This window comes from Typopeltis vanoorti, chromosome 12, assembly GCF_054136105.1.
Source record: "Typopeltis vanoorti isolate ZY-2024b chromosome 12, IOZ_Tvanoo_1.0, whole genome shotgun sequence".
NCBI classification, from domain to species: domain Eukaryota; kingdom Metazoa; phylum Arthropoda; class Arachnida; order Uropygi; family Thelyphonidae; genus Typopeltis; species Typopeltis vanoorti.
This window is the reverse complement of record NC_143560.1, coordinates 116,009,748-116,030,328: the sequence shown is the minus strand read 5'-3', so window position 1 is coordinate 116,030,328 and position 20,581 is coordinate 116,009,748. Positions and strand designations below refer to the sequence as shown.

The 20,581-nt window shown below is 35.4% G+C and overlaps 1 protein-coding gene across 1 annotated transcript in view; it reads left to right on the top strand.

Moving 5' to 3' along the window:
* LOC150101159 (ubiquitin carboxyl-terminal hydrolase 8-like) overlaps positions 1 to 20,581 on the top strand; it is a 338,380-nt gene that overhangs the window by 233,666 nt on the left and 84,133 nt on the right. Inside the window, exon 19 of the mRNA XM_090401220.1 lies at positions 10,493 to 10,622. Coding sequence (XP_090257346.1) covers positions 10,493 to 10,622 — 130 coding nt within the window. The remainder of the gene's footprint in view (positions 1 to 10,492; positions 10,623 to 20,581) is intronic.

The following is a 20,581-nucleotide window of genomic DNA, read 5'->3' as shown; positions in this document are numbered from 1 at the left end:
AATTAATTAATTATTTAATTAAAAATGCTAATGGTTTCACTTGAAACTTATATATATGTTACAAGTGAGGTATTGGAAGATGACGTAGAGTGTGCAGATGACTATAGCAACAATTTTTTTTAATTCTTTTGATCTAGATAATGACTGTGGATTCCCTGTGTTGTTCTGACAATTACAAACAATCAAATTAGAAAAATTTGGAAATTTTTTAGAAAATCTGTCGTAATAGATAGCATCCTTCAGAATTATGTAAAACAAGAAAAAGGAAAGTAATTAAGTCTAATTCTTGACTGCCAAACAAGATAGAATAGTTTAGAGGCCATAATTGAATGATTTATAACATTAAAAGAATGTATTGTTTTAGCTTTGAATGATATTGGTGCTTCTCAAATGTGGAAAAGCTCAATATCCTAAAATCATGGAGCTTCTTAAAGTGTTGGGACTAGCCCGTCTAGCAGCTGAGACATTAGGGTGGTGAGAGGCCAATTTATTAACAAGTGAAGGCATATTTGAATTTCTGTTAAACGAACTAAAAAAAAAAAAATTAAAGAACCGAAATTAGTTCCAAATTATTAAATGCTTTAGAAGTACGAATTCAAGAAAGAAGACAAGTTGAATTGGTAACCCTTTTGCTGTATTTGCAAAATCCACAAAACATTTCAACAAAGAAATCTAGTGTATTTCCACTAGCTTCAAAATTCAATATTATTAAGTTATCTGCAAAAATATTGTCTAGAATATATCCAGATTCTTGTATAGAAACAGATTCCGGTGATGAATATATCAGAGAGAGAAACTATTAATCAGGGCAGTGCTCTAAAAGAAGCCATGGGAAAATTAATTCATAGGTTTCTTGAGGAACCTGAAGAAATGATATCAAATCTCAAGACACTGAAGGCCGAATTTTCAGTGTTTAAGGCAACCAATAAAAGAACAAAGAATTTAGATTTATTATTTGATGTCCTGAAAATGATAAAACCAAGTTCAGTAGCCAGTGAGAGAGTATTTTTTATTTCAGGCAATTTTGTATCTAGATTAAGTAATCGTTCAGTGAACAATCTGTTTTTTTTTGAAATCATATTTCCTGAAGAAAAATACAAAATAAAATAAAAATTTATAATTTATATTTTGTACAGATTTTAGTTATTTATTATTATTATTTTTTATTTGGTTTTGTATGGAATATATGAGCCTCCGTAGCTCAGTCGGTATAGACAAAGCCCTTTGGTTGGAATGACCTGAGTTTGATTCCGGTCTCATATGGAGGTAGAGGGTTTTTCATCCTTCAGAATAGGCAAACCGGCTCCGTGAACACACACTTCTACAGACATAAGACGCTCCTGGAATAAGGAGTAACCAACCTATTCCGTAGGATTTCGGTTCTGAATGCCTGCACGATAAAAGTGTAGGTCTATGCATGAGCTGAAATTAGGAATGGAGTATATTTTATTTTGTTATATTTTTGTAGTTCCATGAATATTAAATAAACTGAAAAATTTTTAAATAAGTATAAATATTTTTTTTTACTGTTTTAATTTTATATATATATATATATATATATATTTGTAAAAATTTGAAAACCAGTTTTTTCAAAAGTTGGTTTTTGTATAAACCCTAATCCATACATAAAATGTACACAACAAAAACTTAATTTCTCTGTGACAGAAAGTAGGCTGAAATCATTGCGAGAATTATCAGTTGGTTGCTCTCACGTGTATTGAGTCAGATTTTTGGGGAGTTGTTTATGTGAACCTTCAGAGATGTGGAAAGAACATTTAGTAGTTAAATGAATTTATGATCTGTAGAAGATAAATTGTTTGAAAACAAAGTATGCTTGCATCAAAAGGGAAATCCTAGTTTCTTGCATACTTAAATGAAGTGGTAAATTTATGCTGCAAAAGATTGGAAGTTAAAGCTATATCAAGAAGAAATCTCATCTTGATAATGTAACCTACTTCACCAATAGTATTAAATACAACAAGCTTTTTAATCTTTTGTGGATGGCATTATCATAAAAAAAAATAAAAAAACAAAAAAAAATAAAAATAGAAAAAAAAAATAGAAAATCATGAAGATGGGCAGTCAGTCATTTTTGCATATGTTATCTCAGTTGAACTATCTCCAAGTCATCTTGAAAACTTCTAATAGGAAAGAAATGCTGGTATGAATGCTGTTAATGGTAATTGCCTACTAATGGTGATTATCATATTATCATGATTATCATGATCCTTTTTAACAAGCCATTGTTAAAAAGGATCATGCTAAAGAATGCAGACCACTTCTTACTGTAAGTTGGTATAGACGAGGGGGGGAGGTCAGGAACTAATGTTTCCAGAGCTCACTATTTTCAGTTGTATGCTAAACATGACTGTTGTTTGCAGTTTACTTAAAAACATATTAACTTTCACACATTCTTTATACCACATAAGTAAATTAAATCTTCCTTCATGTTTAATAACGTGTTTTTGTATGTTAAAATCAAATAACAACGAAAATAAAATCCAAATATCAAACGAGAATCTCATTACACTTTGACTTGTTTGCTATCCAAAATATGTTGTTTCATATGAAATGACCCATTAGACTTTTGCATATTTATGAGCTGTTAATACAAATATTGTATTTGTAACTGAGTACATCTGAGAGAGCTACAATAATACAATAACCCAAATAAGCTTTCCAACTTAAGACTACTAGGAATATATGTCCCCCATTATTGCAGAACTTTCACTGTTGGAACCAAAAAATGTTGGAAAATATTCTATTATGTTCTTAGGGTTCATGTTGACAGATATGTTGAGAAGCTTGTGTATTGCTGTTCTGCTCTCTGAAGAACTCTACTATTTGATACTGTGTGCATGTAATATGAACAAGCTCTTAACCACGAATATGAGACCATCAAACATACCTTTATAAAAAATGGATACAGTATATAAACCATTCACAAGATCCTCAACAAAGATACCTACTAATTACAAAAAAGATTTCAAGAATGCTATGCCATATGTTAGAGGCATTTCCGAAAAAATGGACAGAACACTACACAAATACAACATCAAAACCACCTTTAAACCTCCAACAAAATTAAGACACCTACTCAGTTCTTCCAAGGATCCTCTGCCACACCTTGCCCACTCAGGGGTTTACAAAATACAATGCACATGTAACATACCATACATAGGGGAAACAGGGCGAACCATCCCAATCAGGAAGAATGAACACAAACGACACATAAAATATCTCCATTTTGGAAAAACCGGCCTTTCTGACCACTCCAAACATACCACAGAATTGATTGGAAAGGTACCAAGTCCCTACTCTGCACCAAAACCTGGTTCGAGTGGAAATTCAAGGAAGCATGTGAAATGCTCAAACGTGATCCGAATCTGAATAAATATGATGGCCGAACCATTCCAAGAATGTGGAGAATCCATCTGCAACCTTCATAGCAACCACAAAGAAAAATCTCAATACAAGAAGACTTGATGAAGTTTTTTTTTGCTGACCATTCAAGAGCAACCTTACTGTAAAAATCCAGAAGATAATTGTAATATAACGATATGAACTGTATAATTCCAGAAGAATCCTAGTACGTGAGGACTTTAGCAGAGTTTATTGTAGTTTTTTTTTATTTTTTAATCACTACAGGGCAGGCTAATAAAAAGAAAAAAGATAACGTAGATGTAATTTACCTGTATAGAGTGCAACAGCATGTAGCTCTTGGTTCTTATGCACATGTATCTTTCTGATGATGACCTCAATACAGGGGTTGAAACTTCAAGTTATTATTTTATTATTAATCAGTAAAGTAATCTTTTCAACATGTGTGTTTTGTGTCCCTAAGTTCATAAATATGAATGCTGATCACTGTGTAACCTTAAAAGAAAGAGTAATGTTAATAGTTGTTCAGGGGTGAAGTAACGTCTTGAGCGAAAGAGAAATCCTAGTTTTTTTGAGGCTGAGGATGCAATGTTTGAGATATGTTTGTGCTAGAAGAGGTTTGATGTGAGGGTGATTCCAAGGAGCGAGATCTCAAACTGTCTGGAAATTTGGGTACCTTCAAAAAGGATACTGGGAAAAAATGGTTCTTTTTTATGGGAAATAGTACAGAACTGGGTTTTATTGGCATTGAAATTTATGAGGTTATCCGAACCCCATTGTAGGATGGCTTCGAGATCGGAGTTGAGGGTGGTGGTGGTGGTTGATGTTCTGTAGGTTGAGGTGAGTTGTGTAGGGTAAGGCTTATCAAATGCAAGCGAGGAGTGTAGTGTGCTGCTTTTTCATTACCTTTGACAGGACTGAGGTAAGCGAGATAGGACGGTAATTGGATGGCAATGACTTGTCACCCTTCTTGGGAATGGGCTGATTATAGGCCAATTTCCAGTTTGTGGGATAGATTCCAGTGGAGTAGGAGAGTATATATAGGTGACATAGGATACGGATCAGTTCTGGAGCACAAACTTTCAGAACAATTGGGGGGAATGCCATCAGGGCCAGGAGACTTTTTTGTGTCTAATTTGGACAGTATTTTTCTGATCTCATCCTGGCAAAAGGATATAGAGGGGCATTGTATGTTGGGTGTCTGGAATGGTTGGGGGACATTTACCATCGTCAGTTATGCATGCATTTGAAGCAAAGTATGAGGCCAGAAGATTTCCTTTTTCTGTGGGTGATGATGCAGTAGAGCCACTGGGGAGTGATAGGGTGGACAGAAGTTACGGCCAATTGCTTTGGTGAGAGACCAAAAGGCTCGGCTGCTGTTTGAACAGGTTGCTAGTTTCCTGCTTTTTGCTCTTTCGAACTCTGTTTTGGAAGCGTCGATTGTTTTTTTGCATTTATTACAGTCTTCGGTGTAAGCTTTGAAGGAAGATGGGGTTCTTGATTTCAGCCAGTTGTGGTATGTCTGGTGTTTCATCTCTATAGCTTTGGCACATCTTTTGGAGAACCACGGTTTGATTAGGGAATGGCAGTTTAGAGTGCTGTGTGGAATGTATGTGTTCATGCCGGTGAGGATTACTTTGGTAATAAGCTCAGTGCATATGTTTGGGTTGGAAGGCCAGAAGCAATAGTCCAACCATGGGAATGCGGCATAGAAGTTGCACGGCTGTCCCACTTGGCACTGTTATAGTGCCAAACTACTCTTGTATGGGAATGTCTGTGTTAACATTGTTGCATGGGGGAGGAGATGAGCACTAGGTTGTGGTCAAAATTGCCCAGGGGGCTCACTACTTCCACTGTGTATTTGGAGAGGTCATTGGTGAGGAAAAGATCTAGGGTGTTTGGGGAATGGTTTGGGTTAGCTGGTATTCTGGTTGGCATCTGGACAAGTTGTGTAAGGTCTTTGGTGATGGCAAATGTTTCGGCATCTCTGCCTGCAAGATCTATACAACTGGAGGAGGAAAGCCAGCTAGTGTTGTGGACATTAAAATCTCCTAGGAGGATGATTTTGCTGTTGGGAAAGTGGGATTGGAAAGTCGATTTTTAGGGAGAGGAAATTAAAGAGCTCAGGGTGGTTGGTTGTGTTGGGGGAGCGATAGAGACAGCAGATGAATTGTACTGAGTGGGGAAGGGATATTTTCACCCAAAGGAGGTTGAAGTTGGGTGATTCTAGGTTGGGTGCTCTCTGGCAAGGTATGTCAGAGCAGATGTATGCGCAGACATACATACCATCCTTGGGATGAAAGTTGTTGAAGAGTGTGTAGTTTGGAAGGTTGAGATAAGTGGTGCTGGGGGGACAGTGAGATTTGTGTTTCTGCCAGGAAGAGTAGGTGGGGTTTGGTAGACTGTAGCTGGTGGTAGTGGACACTATTCAGGTTGGAGTTTAGGCCACGGATGTTGGTGAAGTGGATGTGTAGGGTTTTGTGAGTCGTATGTTGGACTGCATGGGTCTTGCACATTTCCTATGCAGTGCCTGCATGCCTGGTCTCCATGGTGGATGCTAGTGGCATCACTTGGTTTTTTCACCAGTTTGTCTTGTCTATAGTTGATGGTCCAATTGTTGTCACCATTTTGACGTTTTTCTTTGAGTTGTCTTTGTTCCCTTTGTGCAAATGATAGGTCTGGTTGTGTACGTATGCTCAATTGGGGACAGGTGTCTTTGAACTTGTTGATCGCCGTTATTAATTTTGATGTGCTTGTCGGCATGTCACAAGTCACTTTTACTAGGCGTGGAAAGTTTGTACCGTCCTTCCTTTTATTTATAGGCCCGAAACAATGGCACCTGACGATATTCTTAGGATCGATGTTGCATTCTTCAACTAATTTGTTGATGTCCTCTTGTAATGGTTTTCCGTAGGGAAATTCAAAATGATGGCTTTGAGTTTTTTTGTGTTTAGCCTCCGTCAAGTTGTTTACTATTGATGCGATTAGATCGCGAAGTTCTTTCGTTGGCGGAGTGGAGCTTGTGTTGCACTGGTTTTCAGTTTGTTCTAGCTTAGCTTTGATTGCACGTATTTTGGAGGTAAAAGTTTCATTTAAAGCATTGATGTGCTGTTTGAGGCTTTCGAAATGTTTACCTATGTTCAGAAGTTGTTTTGCTGAAGGGAGGCACAGCAAACAGAAGAACAGCTGGTTGCACTGCTTTGCCTATTTTCGCACAGGAAGCGTGCAGCCAGTGGCAACAGAACTCGCAGAATATGCCCTTTTTTCTGTCTGTGACACCAGTTTTGCAGCTGTGGCACGTAATAGGTGTGTCGGCGGTGGTTGACAGCACTGTGCTGGTGAGACACGTGGTGCTCATTCACTGTTGGCTTTTGATGCCGCCATCTTTGCTACATACGGTAGGCATCATGATTTGTTTGGTTTCCGTTTGATGGTTAATTTCAATGGAAAAACACTCGCAATAACGGTAAATTTGGGAACACAAGTTTGCAGTAGCTTATTAACCGACGCTGCCTGTTTGTTTGTTTTCTGTGTTTGTTTTCTTTTTTTTCTGCCTCACACTCCACAAAAGAAAAATATCATTTTTAATATAATTTTCTTTTATTTCTCGGAATGATATCACCCATTGAGACCACTACCATTTTCATTGATCTCTAGATTAGGGCTTGTTGATTACCACTTTGCTCATCCATAGTACTAAATGTAGGATATACAGCTTGTAAGTAGTAAAGTAAATGATTTATAAAAGGTTTGTTGTTGCTTGGCCACTTGCATAATTTATGCTAATTTCTTCTCTTTATCTCTCTGATATTTTTCTTCTATATTATCAAAATTTTATTTCCAATAACTTATGTATATTTTCAGGTTATGAATTAGAATATTGTTATAAATTAGAATTTGTACTGCCAGAAGAAAAGTGTTACTTCGCTCTGCCTTACTTTTAAAAAGATTCCAGGGAAGATCAGGTTTCTCTTCTTATGTAGTCTTTTACATCTGGCCTATGCTGACACAAACATGTCACATGGCATCCATAACTAACTTAACCCCTTCTTGCTTGCACAACTCTTAACATATAAATCCCCAATCCAACTGACCTTAGAGTATGACCTTAGAGTATTGTTCTTATATTTCATCAGCAAGGTTTTTGGTGATGCATCCAAAACCTTTTAAAGAATGCAGGCTAGAAGAGTACAGTCCACTTAATAGATGACTCCTCCCTCACAAACTCCTTCAATTTGCATTCTCATAGATGCTCTATTTCTGCATTATCCCTTTTTTACAAATTTCTTATGGATACTCCTTTACTTTCCTCTGGTCATGTAAGAATATGTGCTACTATTATCATCCATCCACAGTTTACTCCAAATGTATTGCACCAACTTTTCATCCTCATCTTTCATTCCATTTATCTCTGTTCTTTGGAACAGCATCCCTCATACCATTTTCCCCAATGAATATAACTTCCATCTATTCAAGAAACTCATCAACAAACTCCTTAAATTACTTGCCCACACATGACACTAATTTTGATATCACCTTTCTGTCATTTTAAAGAGGTAAAGAATTTGTCTCAAGTTACATACTGTTTTTGAAATTGAGGTCTAGCCCATTAGCCTTGTGGGAGTTAACTGTAATTCTATCACAGGATGCCAATATTTTTGAAGAATTGTGCATATTAATAGCAATGGGGTTTATATTTTACATAATTTCAAGTTGAAATGTGATCAAGTTCAGGTTCATTCCATGTTTAAAAATATTTATCAAAGAATCAAAGAGATAGAAGTAAAGTGAAAGATTATTGTTCCTGAAATACTGGCATAATCTTAAATTTCTTTTAAACCACAATGGTGTTTGTATATTGAATTATTTTACTTCGTGTTGTGAATGGAATATTTTAATAAATTTTTGGAAGTTTTTTTTTTTCCTCCATTACTATAAAAATATTTTGACAATAAAATTTAGATCAGCTGAAACTTCTGAAATGCCAGTTGGGATAGATATCATGTAAGGATGTCACTTCCAGATTTAACCATTACTTGGAGGAACTATTAAAAGTACCTTTACCAGAAAACATGGGAATGACTGTGAATGGATTCAATTTGCATTGTATAAAATATACAGATGATATAGTATTATTTACAAATAATAAGGAAAACTTAAAGTATATTGTCAGGGCTTGAAAAATTTTATGCTGGCTTACCAGTCAGGCAGATATCTTAGTCCTCAGATTTTAGCCTAGGTATACTATCTTATGGTCATTAATATATCACATTCATGTATTTCTTCCTGGATATGATCAATTTATAAGCTTTTGTTAATGCTATAGTTAATTTTAACACGTATTATTAACAGATTATTAACTCCTTATGTGTGTGTGATGTGATATATTAGACTGTTGATTAAACCAGTACTTCTCTTGGTGAAAATTTTTAGTTTACAAGTATATACATTAATTTTTAGTTTACAAGTATATGTACTTGTAAACTAAAAATTTTTGCCAATCACAAATGAGCAGACAAGTGCATTTTTCAAGCCTTGTATATGAAAGCCTACATAAAACAGCAACGACTATACATTGCAGATAAATTTTACTAAAACCAAAACATTGAAATTGGGTAGAAACAGAGAAGAATTTAAAAGCGGAGAAATAAACAGATTAAAAAAATTCAGTTACTTAGGCACTTTGATTACAGATAAGTTAAATTATGAAGAAACTATCAAACAATAAATCTAGGGTGGTCTATAATCAAACTTTGAAATATATGCCAAAATACACATTTTTGCAAACATTTAAAAATCAAAGTACATAACTAAATGGTGCTCACAGTTTTTTATGATAAGGAGACTTGATTATCAGACAGAAGGAAGAACAAAAATTGGAAATCAAAGAAGAATTTTATTACCATATTTCAGTATTAGCAAGAATTAAAGAAAAATGATTACAGTGGTATAGATATGTGTACAGAATGGCTATTAAAAGATTTCCTCAAATTCTCCATGATGGAAGAGTTGAAAGAAAGATACTGATGGAAAGACCTAGAAGGAAATAGATAAACATCAAGAGGATAAGTGAGCTTGAACTGTTAGTCATTTTACTCTTTTATCTGTTGCTTGTAATTGTAGTTAATTATATTTTTGTCAGTAATCCTTTACTGTTGAGAACAGTGTCATTGATATTTGAATATGACTGCTTCTCCTAAAGACAAATTGAGAGAATGCATCAATCATTATGAACATCACGGAACTATGATGCCAAAATTTCTTATTTTATCAGATTTCTCTCCTACTCAGAAATAGATCATGATCCTGCTTGGCCATATTTATAATAAGACAAATGATCTTATTACCTGTTTGCTTATTACCTTTTTATTTCTAGATTATATCGTTTATCAAAAATTCATGAAGCAGACACATCCCTTTGCCTGATTGTGGATAAAATGAGCCCTCCTCCTTATTTACATTTAAAACGTTGAACTTCTTTGAAGCCACATCAGACATACTGATTCTTTTATCAAAAATTCATAACATTTGTTGATAAAATATCTGCACATCAGGTAAACTTGTCTGGCTGTTTAGTTAGCATGGATGCAGTATTATTTACAAGCTGAGGAAGCTATTTCACTATATACAACAAAACTTTTTCAGCACTATCTTCAATCCTCTTTCTTAAAATGGCAAAACAAGATCTATATCCAACAATATGGTGTGGCTACAGCTCTCCCTTATCACCAAGAGTTGCAAATTTCATGATCAGTTTTACTACCAATTTCATATTCTACCATTTACACATTACATATCCACCATCCACACCATGCCATATATCATTAGATATACTGGTACCTTTTACAGAAGATTTCAGCTAATGACTTTTGTATTATTTTTCATTTCAGCTATCAGTTTTATTTATTACCTATAGTTACTTAGTTTAATATTTTATTACCATCTCTTCAGTATATTAATATACATTAATATACTGAATGTTATTGGCATTTACTAATGTTATTGCCATTTCCCAGTAACAAGAATAATAAAAAACCATTTACATATATTTCCCACATATAATAAAATAGTTTGCATTTAGTTATACTGATATATTTTGAACTGATTGCAGGTTCTCATATGAAGGTTTGTGGCGGAGGAAATTGCAAACACTTGTAAACTTTCCACTTGTCAGATTAGAAATGCGACCATTTGTTAATACAGAATCACCTAGGTCTTCTTATGAGCTATATGGTGTCGTTGTAAGTATTTTTTGTTACTCCTTTCTTGTGAATAAAATAAACTCATATAAACCCATACTAACATTTTTATTTACTGCATAAATAAGAATGCTAGTATTGAAAAGAAGAATCTTACAAGATCATTAGGATGAGGAATTGCATGTTTAAATTTGAAATAAAAAAGGTGTTTAATGGAATGAAATATTTTGGCTACCATCAAAAAATCTTAGTATGATTCACAAAATTTGTCATAATTTAAATTAAATAATTATTATATTTAACTTTTTATTACCATTTCTTATTATTAATTTAAAATCCTTAAGAACATTGTCTGCATCAACTACATGTTCTGATAGTGTTCTATTCATCCTAAGTCCTTAATGTAAAAAAAACTACTCCTCACCCCCCCCTCTTTGCCACACTCTTATAACTTCCAGGGATGGCTTCTGGTTCTTCCCCTCTCACCTTCTACTTTTTTTATAATCCCTTCACTGACTTATATTAACTGTCTGTCATATCATCTCCTTTCCTACTATCCACTAAACTCTGTAATTTACATTCCTTTAACCTTTCTCCAAAGTCAACATTCCAAAATCCTGATATTGTCTTAGTCACTATTTTTGGACCTTTTCCTCTGTTTCCACATCACAATGAAAATCTTTTTTATTGTGGAAATCTACATTGAAATGAAATCCACTTTTATGTAGGAGTTGGATTTTCTTCCAAAGAACCCCATCTTTATATTAAACAATATTTTTCCCTGACCACAGAAGCTGTGTAAATTGACTATTTGGGAAATGTTGATCAAGTATCTGAGAAAAAACTATTTTAATACCAATTAGTTTCACCAACTTTAGCTGTTGGCATCTTCAGGGTATAGAACTGATGATAGGACTAAAGTTAACAAAACATGTTGAAAGTTTATTTTTCACTTGGTTAGAGTATAATAAATTTAGTTTAATCCTTTATCCAAGTGTGAGCAAACAAAGTTTGCACCTGAAAGTGTCTTGGCACACTTGGATAAAGGATTAAACTAAATTTATTATACTAACAAAACATGTTACAAACTAGACTTTAACAGAATTCTAATTATAAATTATTAAACAACACTGAACGTGTGCAATAGATTCTTTGTAGAGGTTACATAAAGAGAGCTTTGAGGCCCTTTTTACACTGACTGAACTTTAAACAGATCTGATGATTTTCAGTTATTCCCTTTATGGAAAATATTATTGTATCAATCTTATATAAATTCCTGATTATTATTTTATCATATTAATTTATTTTTTATTTGGGAATTTTACAGACCATCTGGTGTTTTACTTGCACTGTAGTGGCACTTTTAAAATTAATTCTTTTATTGCATTTTATTTTGTGTTCCATTGTGAATGTACTGAAGATGCCTTTGATGTTTAGGCGAAAATTTTACAGCTATTAAATTTACTTTTATGTAAGTTTTAGTTTCTGTTATTAATTTCTACAAACATATACCTATTTTAATGCTTAGTTTCTGCACTTATACACCTTTTCTCTTTAGTTATATCATGACACAACATTTATAATAATTTAGAATGTTAGACCTTTATGATTTGATCTTTTCACTTTAGTTTCATCATTTGAAATCAGACAACTGATAATGCTTGTTTATCAGTTGTCTGATAAACCAGCTACCTATCACCGGTGGCAGAATCTTATATTTCTTACAGATTTTATAGGTCTATTAAAAATTATAAGATATTTCTTACAGAATCTTATAGATCTTATATAATTTGTTCTTCTAAGGCACTTCTTACCGTATCAATTTACCTTGATCTTTATCTTCCTATGAATCTCTTTCCTGCCATCCTAACAAAAAACACTTGTTTTGCTCATCTTTGCTCTCCCATTCTGCTTAAGTGACCATATATATCATCTTAAATTATCTCTGCTCACACATTAGTGAATGCAAATAAGTTTCTTCATAATATCCTCATTTTTAATATGGTTCTGCATTTGATGCCACTTGTTCATTCCCATAAATCTAAGAGCTCTCATGTCTCTGGTTTTCATCTTTGATCAAGTGTTTCTAACCCAGCTCTCAGATCCATGAGCTAAAACTGGATTGAACACTGTGCAGCTAGTTTAGGTAGTCAACTAAATTAATTTATTTGGAATAAGAAAGAAATTAGTCAAAACACTAAAGTACAGAATTAGTAAAATCTATACAGGCTTTACTAATTCTGTAATCTATTTCCATATTTTGTTTGTTGTCTTCATTAAAAATTGTGCCTCAATAGTAAAATGTTTTACTTGTTTAGCTTTCCCATTCAGGATGCAGTTGATGCTTGAACTATTTCTGTCTATTTCAGTGTATGCTTTTCATTTTTACTGCTGATTTTCATACAAAATTCATTAAAGCAGTTAATCAATTTAGTTTGAGAATCTTGCAGACTTATACTGGATTTATTGAATATATCATCATCTGCATAAAATAAAGAGCTGAGTTGAATATCTCCAATTTGGTAATGGGCTTAATACCATTTTGCTTTCACAATGTGCATCCCCTTGTCTCACACCTGATTTAATTAAGTTACCACCTTTTATTCTGATTGCTGACTTATAACTCTATTATAAAATATAGACTATTGCTTGATATAATCTATCATTTATGCCATATAAGTATAGCATTTTGAAAAACTTTTCTCTTTGTTTTAATAATGGCAAACCGTGAGCAGACATATAAATACAAAATTAATAATGGAAAAACTCACGTAAAAAGATTATTTAATAGTATAATTTTCGCCTGTGTGTGTGTCACAGACATCTTCAGTACATTTTAAGCTCAAATTAAACAATAACTGACAATTCCAAAAAGTGCCACCTAAGTAGCTAGTGTAAGATAACTAAAAAGGTCAATAAATTTCCTAATAAACAAAAAAAAATTATATATATAATAAAAAGTTAGGAAAGATTAGCTGAATTATAAAGTACTATCTCCCATAAAGAGAATAGATGTAAACCATCAGATCTGTTTAAGTTAAGAGAGTGAAGTAAAGTTTCACATGTTTCTTTATAAAGTCGGTTCCTCATGGAATGGCTTTATAAAGAAACATGTGAAACAATGCAGGCTAGATTCAACAGATAAATGAAATATAAATAACTCCTCTCCATTGTATATGGAATTCATCCTCCCATTCACTTTAGATGAAATAAAACAAGCATTCAAACAAATGAAAAATGGAAAATATCCCGGTGAAGACCTAATTCACATAGAATTAATTAAATGGGGAGGAAACAATATAATTCACCTTGTCACAAACTTACTAAATTTATGCCTAGAAGAGGGGAAGATACTAGAAAATTGGAAAAATGCTACTCTGATACTGTTATTTAAAAAAGGGGGGTAAAGAAGTAGTAAAGAACTATAGACCAATTAGTATTCTCTCTAATCTGTACAAAATTCTCACAAAAGTAATAACAAACAGGTTAACACCTCTTCTAGACTCAAATCAACCAGTAGAACAAGCAGGATTCTATAAAGGCTTTAAAACAGCTGATCATATTCATGCAGTAAAACAAATAATAGAAAAAGCAGAAGAAAACCAATTGCCTCTCTGTTTAGCTTTCATTGATTATGAAAAAGCATTTGATTCCATCAAAACTAACGCAATAATCAATGCACTCCAGAATTAGGGAGTTCCTGGAGAATATATGGACCTCCTCCAGGCAGTATACCTCACTGCAACAGCAACAATCCAACTTCACACGAGTAGTAATAAAATATCAATTGAAAAAGGTGTCCGACAAGGAGACTCTCTATCACCCAAAATCTTTACAGCAGTCCTTCAAGAAATATTTAATAATATAAACTGGACAAACCTTGGTATAAAAATTAATAACAGAAACTTAACACATCTAAGATATGCAGATGATATAATTTTTGCAAACACTCCAGAAGACCTTAATGTAATGATGGAAGACCTATATCATGAAAGCAGAAAAGTCGATCTAAAGATAAACAGAGAAAAAACTAAAATAATTTTAATTGTTTAGTAACACCAATAAACATAATAATAGAAAACAATTTTTTGGAAAGAGTCTCTTCATATACATACTTAGGTCATCTCATTGACCTAAACTGTGAACTCCAAAAGGAAATAAATAGGAGAGTTCAACTTGCCTGGAGTGCATTCAGAAAATTGAAAAACATTTTTCAAAACGATTATGTCCCACTCTGTTTAAAAAGGAAGACATGTAACCAGTGTATACTTCCAGTCATCTCATATGGTTGCAAAAACTTGGTCACTAAAAGAGCACTGGCAAATAAATTAACAACAACTCAAAGAAAAATGGAGAGGTTGATGCTATGCATAACATTAAAAGATAAGAAGCGAAACACCTGGATAAGAAGCCAGACTCACATTACTGACATCATTCTTCACCACAAGTGACTATAATGGAAATGGGCTGGACATTTATCCAGAAGAGAAGATGAGTGATGGACCACCATACTTACGAACTGGATTCCTAAAGAAGGGAAACAAAGCTGAGGACGTTCTAAAAGAAGGTGGAGTGATGAACTGTCAGAGTTTATTGGGGAAAGTTGGTCAACCATTGCCAAGAACAGAGAAAGTTGGAAATAACTGGAGGAGGCCTTCGTTCAGCAGTGGACAGAAAATGGCTGAAAAGAAGAAGCAGTTGAATTTTCGCCTGAGTATCACAGGCAACTTCAATACATGTAAAAAGCTAATTAAACAATAACTGACAATTCCAAAAGGCACCACCTAACTACTCCAAACATGTAGGGTCCTCAGTTTTCATATCACCTTCATCAACTCGGATTTCTTTTACATACTCTTTCCTCCATTTCAAAGTTTTTTTCAATACTCTTCAGTATGTTTTGCCACCTTCCTGATATTTATCTTCTATTTTTTTTACTTTTGAGAGAAACTTGTGACATGAAATTAATAATTATCTGCACGTTAGCACAAGAAAAGTATATTTAATATACTGCCAGATATTTCAGTTTGAAAATAATAAACTATCATCAGTGGCTAGACAGAAAACAGTTTTTACATGATAGAATACAAACAATTGATCATTCAAAAATGGAACGAGCCATATGACATTATATTGTTAATCACGTTATAATTTCATCGAAGAAAGGCAAATATAAGATATATATCGTGGTCGCTAGGTGTCGCACTAATATGATCATTGGCTTGTCGAGAGCTCCTGAAAAGATTAGTAGTATTTTGTGTTATCATTGACAATTTTACTAGAATTTTATGTAGTATTGTTTGCTTTTTGTTTCTTGGTGTGTCTGTGTAATTTTTGTGTGTTTTCTGTGTTATTTTAATTATTATTTTTAAGATAAGATAGCGTACATATAGTACCAATAAAAAAAAAATGGCGGCCAGGTCGCCATGTTTGTTTAAGAGTTTTGATGTAAATGAGTTTATGCAGTGTGCTGTCTGTGAGATGTATGCTTTGCGAAGAGCAGTGGAAGTCTGGTTAGATGGTGATAGTGGAGTTAATATGTGCAGAAAGTGTAAGAAGAATGAGGATCTCAAGTGTGTTTCGGGTGGCGAGAGCGATATCGTTAACGATAGTCAGAATGTAGAAAATGGCGGTGTGATAGAGAATCGCGAGGTAGTGCCAGATAGGTGTGAGAGCATCGTTGAAAGTGTAAATGAAGGTAGAAATACAGAACGAATGGATGATTTGATTGATAATGAAAATGGCGAGATAAATGCGAGTAGTGAAATCGCACATTTGAGCGGAGCAATACACAGGGCAAAAAGGCGACTGGAGCATATGGAAAAATGTGTGCTGAACGTACCGACTAATAAACTGCGAAAGTCTATTACAAAAAATAATAGAATGTTCGTAAACGTCAATAAAATGAAGGAGCGAGTGCTGTATGGGGATTCGCTATTAAGAGGTGTGATAGTTGAGAGTTTGACGAAATCGTACCAGCCAGGTGCGAACATAAAGGACGTCAGCGAATTTATTCGAGTGCAAAAACAGAGGGTGAAAGAGATGATAATCATGGCAGGAACAAATGATTTGAAAGAAGACAAAATGGAAATGATAGAGGATGTGAGGGAATCACTTAAGGTAGCAAAAGAGAAGAGCGAGAGAGTTAGGATGGTGAGTATTTTACCGCGGTATGACAGTGAAGTGTTTAGAAGGAAGGGCATAATTGCCAATGACTTTATGCATGGGTTATGCATGGAGAGTGGTGTGGAATTTGTTGATGTGTGGAGTGAGTTCGATGGGCGAAAGGATTTATATAAGATGGATGGGTTACATTTGAATGGAGTTGCTGTATGGAGGCTTGAAAAAGTGTTGATGAATGATGTGGAAGTGGATGTACAGACTCAGGGAAACTAGATTTATTAAGAGGGGGGGGGGGAGTAGATATGCAGACTTTAGGGAGGCAGTTGAGTGTATGAATGAGTATAATATGCCCGAGCGAGTACGAAGGTCAACAAATCAGAATGGGATAGTTAGTATAAGGCATCAAAGTAGGGATGGGACTAATGGACTTCTGCAAATCATGTACACTAATGCCAGGAATATTAGGAACAAGAAGGAAGAGTTTTTGGCCTTGGTTGGCACTTCCAGGCCACAGGTTGTTGGTATTAGTGAAACATGGCTGACAGAAGATGATAAAGCTAGTGGGATTGAATGCGACGGGTATAGGGTGTTCAGGAGTGACAGGGAGAATAAAAAGGGGGGGGGGGGGAGTGTTATTGATCATAGCCGATGAGTTGCAGCCAAGGAGTATAGAAGTTGAACTGCAGGATAGAGAAAAGGTAGCACATTTGAGGCTGTTTGGTGTGAGATTGAGACTAGCAGAACAAAATATACAATTGACTGCTGCTAGAGACCAGGTTATGGAATAGATGGTGGGGATAGTATGCATAGGCAAATAGAAGAAATTAGTGGAAGGAGGGTAATTATTATGGGTGATTTCCATTATGGTAACATTGACTGAAAAGAGGAGAGGGCACATGGGAGGAAGGAATTGGATTTTATGCGGTTATTAAGGGACAACTATCTGCAACAGCATGTAGTGGAAAATACCAGGGGGGGGCAGAGAGTGCTTGACCTAGTAATTGCAACTGAGAATGTGGTTGTAACGAACATGACCATGTTGCCACCAATTGGTGAGAGTGACCATAAGGTCATGACTTGGGAGGTGGCTAAAGGAGTGGAATTTACAATTAAGACAGGGTACATGTGGAATTACCGTGCTGGTAAGTATGACAAGCTTAGGAGTGTGCTTGGCTTAGTGCCATGGCATGTAAAACTGCAAGGGCTGGATGTTGATAGTGCATGGGAGGTGGTTAAGAAGTGTTTGCAGGAGGCAATGGGTGATTATATATACCTGTATACAATTATATATACCTGTGACTGTATACCAAGAGTCCGAATAATAAATCAAGTAGGGGTTAAATGGATGAATAACACTATTAAGCTTGAGCTGCAAAAAAAGAAACAATTGTGGAGGGAATTTAAGGAGAAATGTGACCAACAGGCACAGGAACAGTATAAAGCTCAGGCCAGGATGGTAACAAGGGTGGTAAGAAAAGTAAAAGCGGATTACGAAAGAAAATTGGCCATGCAGGCTAAAGAGAATCCCAAACAGTGTTTTCAATACGTTGCAAGTAAAAGAAAAAATGTATACGGCAGAATGATTTTAAAGAATGCTGATGGTAGGGAGGTAACTGAATCAGTTGATATAGTGGAATTACTGAGCGAGCACTTTGCAAGAGTATATCATCCAGGTGGTGACATTGCAGGAATGGAAGAACCAACACCTTATACTGGAATTGTGATGAATGAAGTAGAGGTAACTAGTCTATTACAGAACCTCAATGTCAATACATCTGTGGGATTGGATGGTATACCGGCAAGGGTCTTGCGTGAAGCGGTTAAGGAATTATCAGTGCCCTTGACCATGTTGTTTAATCTGAGTCTCGGGTCTGGTTTAGTCCCGAAGGCGTGGAAAGTGGGGAAAATAGTTTCACTGCATAAAGGAGGATCCAAGACTATGGTTGCAAATTACTGACCAATCAGCATATCAGGAGTTGTTGTCAAGGTCTTGAAGAAAGTAGTCAAGAGATAAATACAGGAATGGATTGATGAAAATGAGATACTGTACAAGGGACAGCATGGCTTTGTAAAGGGTAGATCATGCCTGAGTAACTTGCTCAAGTTTTATAACAAGGCAACGGCTGAACTGGATAAGGGAAATGGGTTTACAGTGATACTGCTGGACCTGGCAAAGGGTTTGACAGGATACCACATAGAATTCTAATCCGTAAACTACAACCTATGGGAATGGATATAGGGTTGGTGAGATGGATAGGTGGGTGGTTGATGGAGAGATATCAAAGAGTGGTTTATTCAGGAGTGGAGTCCAAAAGACGGCCTGTGACTAGTGGGGTGCCACAGGGTTCTGTTCTTGGACCACTGCTGTTTAATCTGTTTATTAACGATATAGGGAAGGATATAAGTGGAACAGTTCATTTGTTCGCTGATGATGCAAAGTTGGGGTGGGCGATAGTGAATGCAGAAGATGTCAAAGTCTTGCAGGATGACTTAGATAGATTGGAGTTCTGGGCTAAGGAGAATGAATGTCAATTTAATGTGACAAAATGTAAGGTTATGCATTTTGGGGTGAAAAGATTAGCAGCAGTATACCACATGGGTGGAACTGTACTCCAAGAGATTAATGAGGCCAGGGACTTGGGAGTGTTGGTGGATAGGGAGATGAAGTTTAGGGGGCACATTGCGAAAGTAGCTAAATCAGCTCATCAACTCACTTGGTTGTTAAAAAATACCTTAACGAGCAGAGACAAGCAAGTTATTGTACCTCTGTACCGAGCCTTGATAAGACCTCATCGTGACTACTGTGCCCAGATTTGGTCACCTTGGTTCCTTCTTGATGGGGAGGAGGTGGAGAGGATCCTGAGGCGAGTGACTAAGATGATAGCAGGTCTATGGAATGAACCATATGAGAACAGGTTGAAGATTTGTGGGTTGCAGAAACTGGTTGATAGGCGGAAAAGGGGAGATATGATTGAGACATTCAAATTGCTAAAAGGATTCTATAAGATAAATTCAGAGGATATTTTTGAGATCAGGACTGGTGGTGGGAGAACTAGGGGACACCTATGGAAGCTGGGCAAGAGTGTGGTTAGCAGTGGTGTTAGAGCTGGGTTCTTTACTTTTAGAGTGGTAAATGAGTGGAATAAGCTGCCAGAGTCTGTTGTGGGTGCTATGACAGTGAGCAAGTTCAAAGCAAGGTATGATAAATACTGTGAGAATGGCGTATAGTTGTGTGGACATGATGTTTAGGGCCTCCTTCGATGAGTCTAAGGACTCCCTGGAGTAGCCCGAAAAATAATAATAATAATAATAGCAGGTCTGTGGAATGAACCTTATGAGAACAGGTTGAGGATTTGTGGATTGCAAAAATTGGTTGATAGGCGGAGGAGGGGAGATATGTTTGAGCCATTCAAATTACTGAAGGGTTTCCGTAAAATTAATTCAGAAGATATTTTTGAGAACAGGGCTGGTTGCGGGAGAACTAGGGGACATCCATGGAAACGGCAAAAGTGTAGTTAGTAAAGGTATTAGAGCTGGGTTCTTTACTTTTAGAGTGGTGAATGAGTGGAATGGGCTGCCAGAGTCTGTGGTAGATGCTGTGACAGTGAATGAGTTTAAGACGAGGTATGATAGATACTGTATGAATGTCGAATAGTTGTGATGAATATGATTTGGGACCTCCCTCGATGAGTCTAATGACTCCCTGGAGTTGCCCTTGATAATAATAATAAGAAGAGGAATGCAGAATAGTTACAAGTATAAATTTACAATGTCATATCAAAAACTTAATTTATAAAATCATACTAAAGATATCATTAGACAGATGTAGTATCTAGAAGGTCTTCATTAAAAAATAAATAAATAAATAAAATACAATA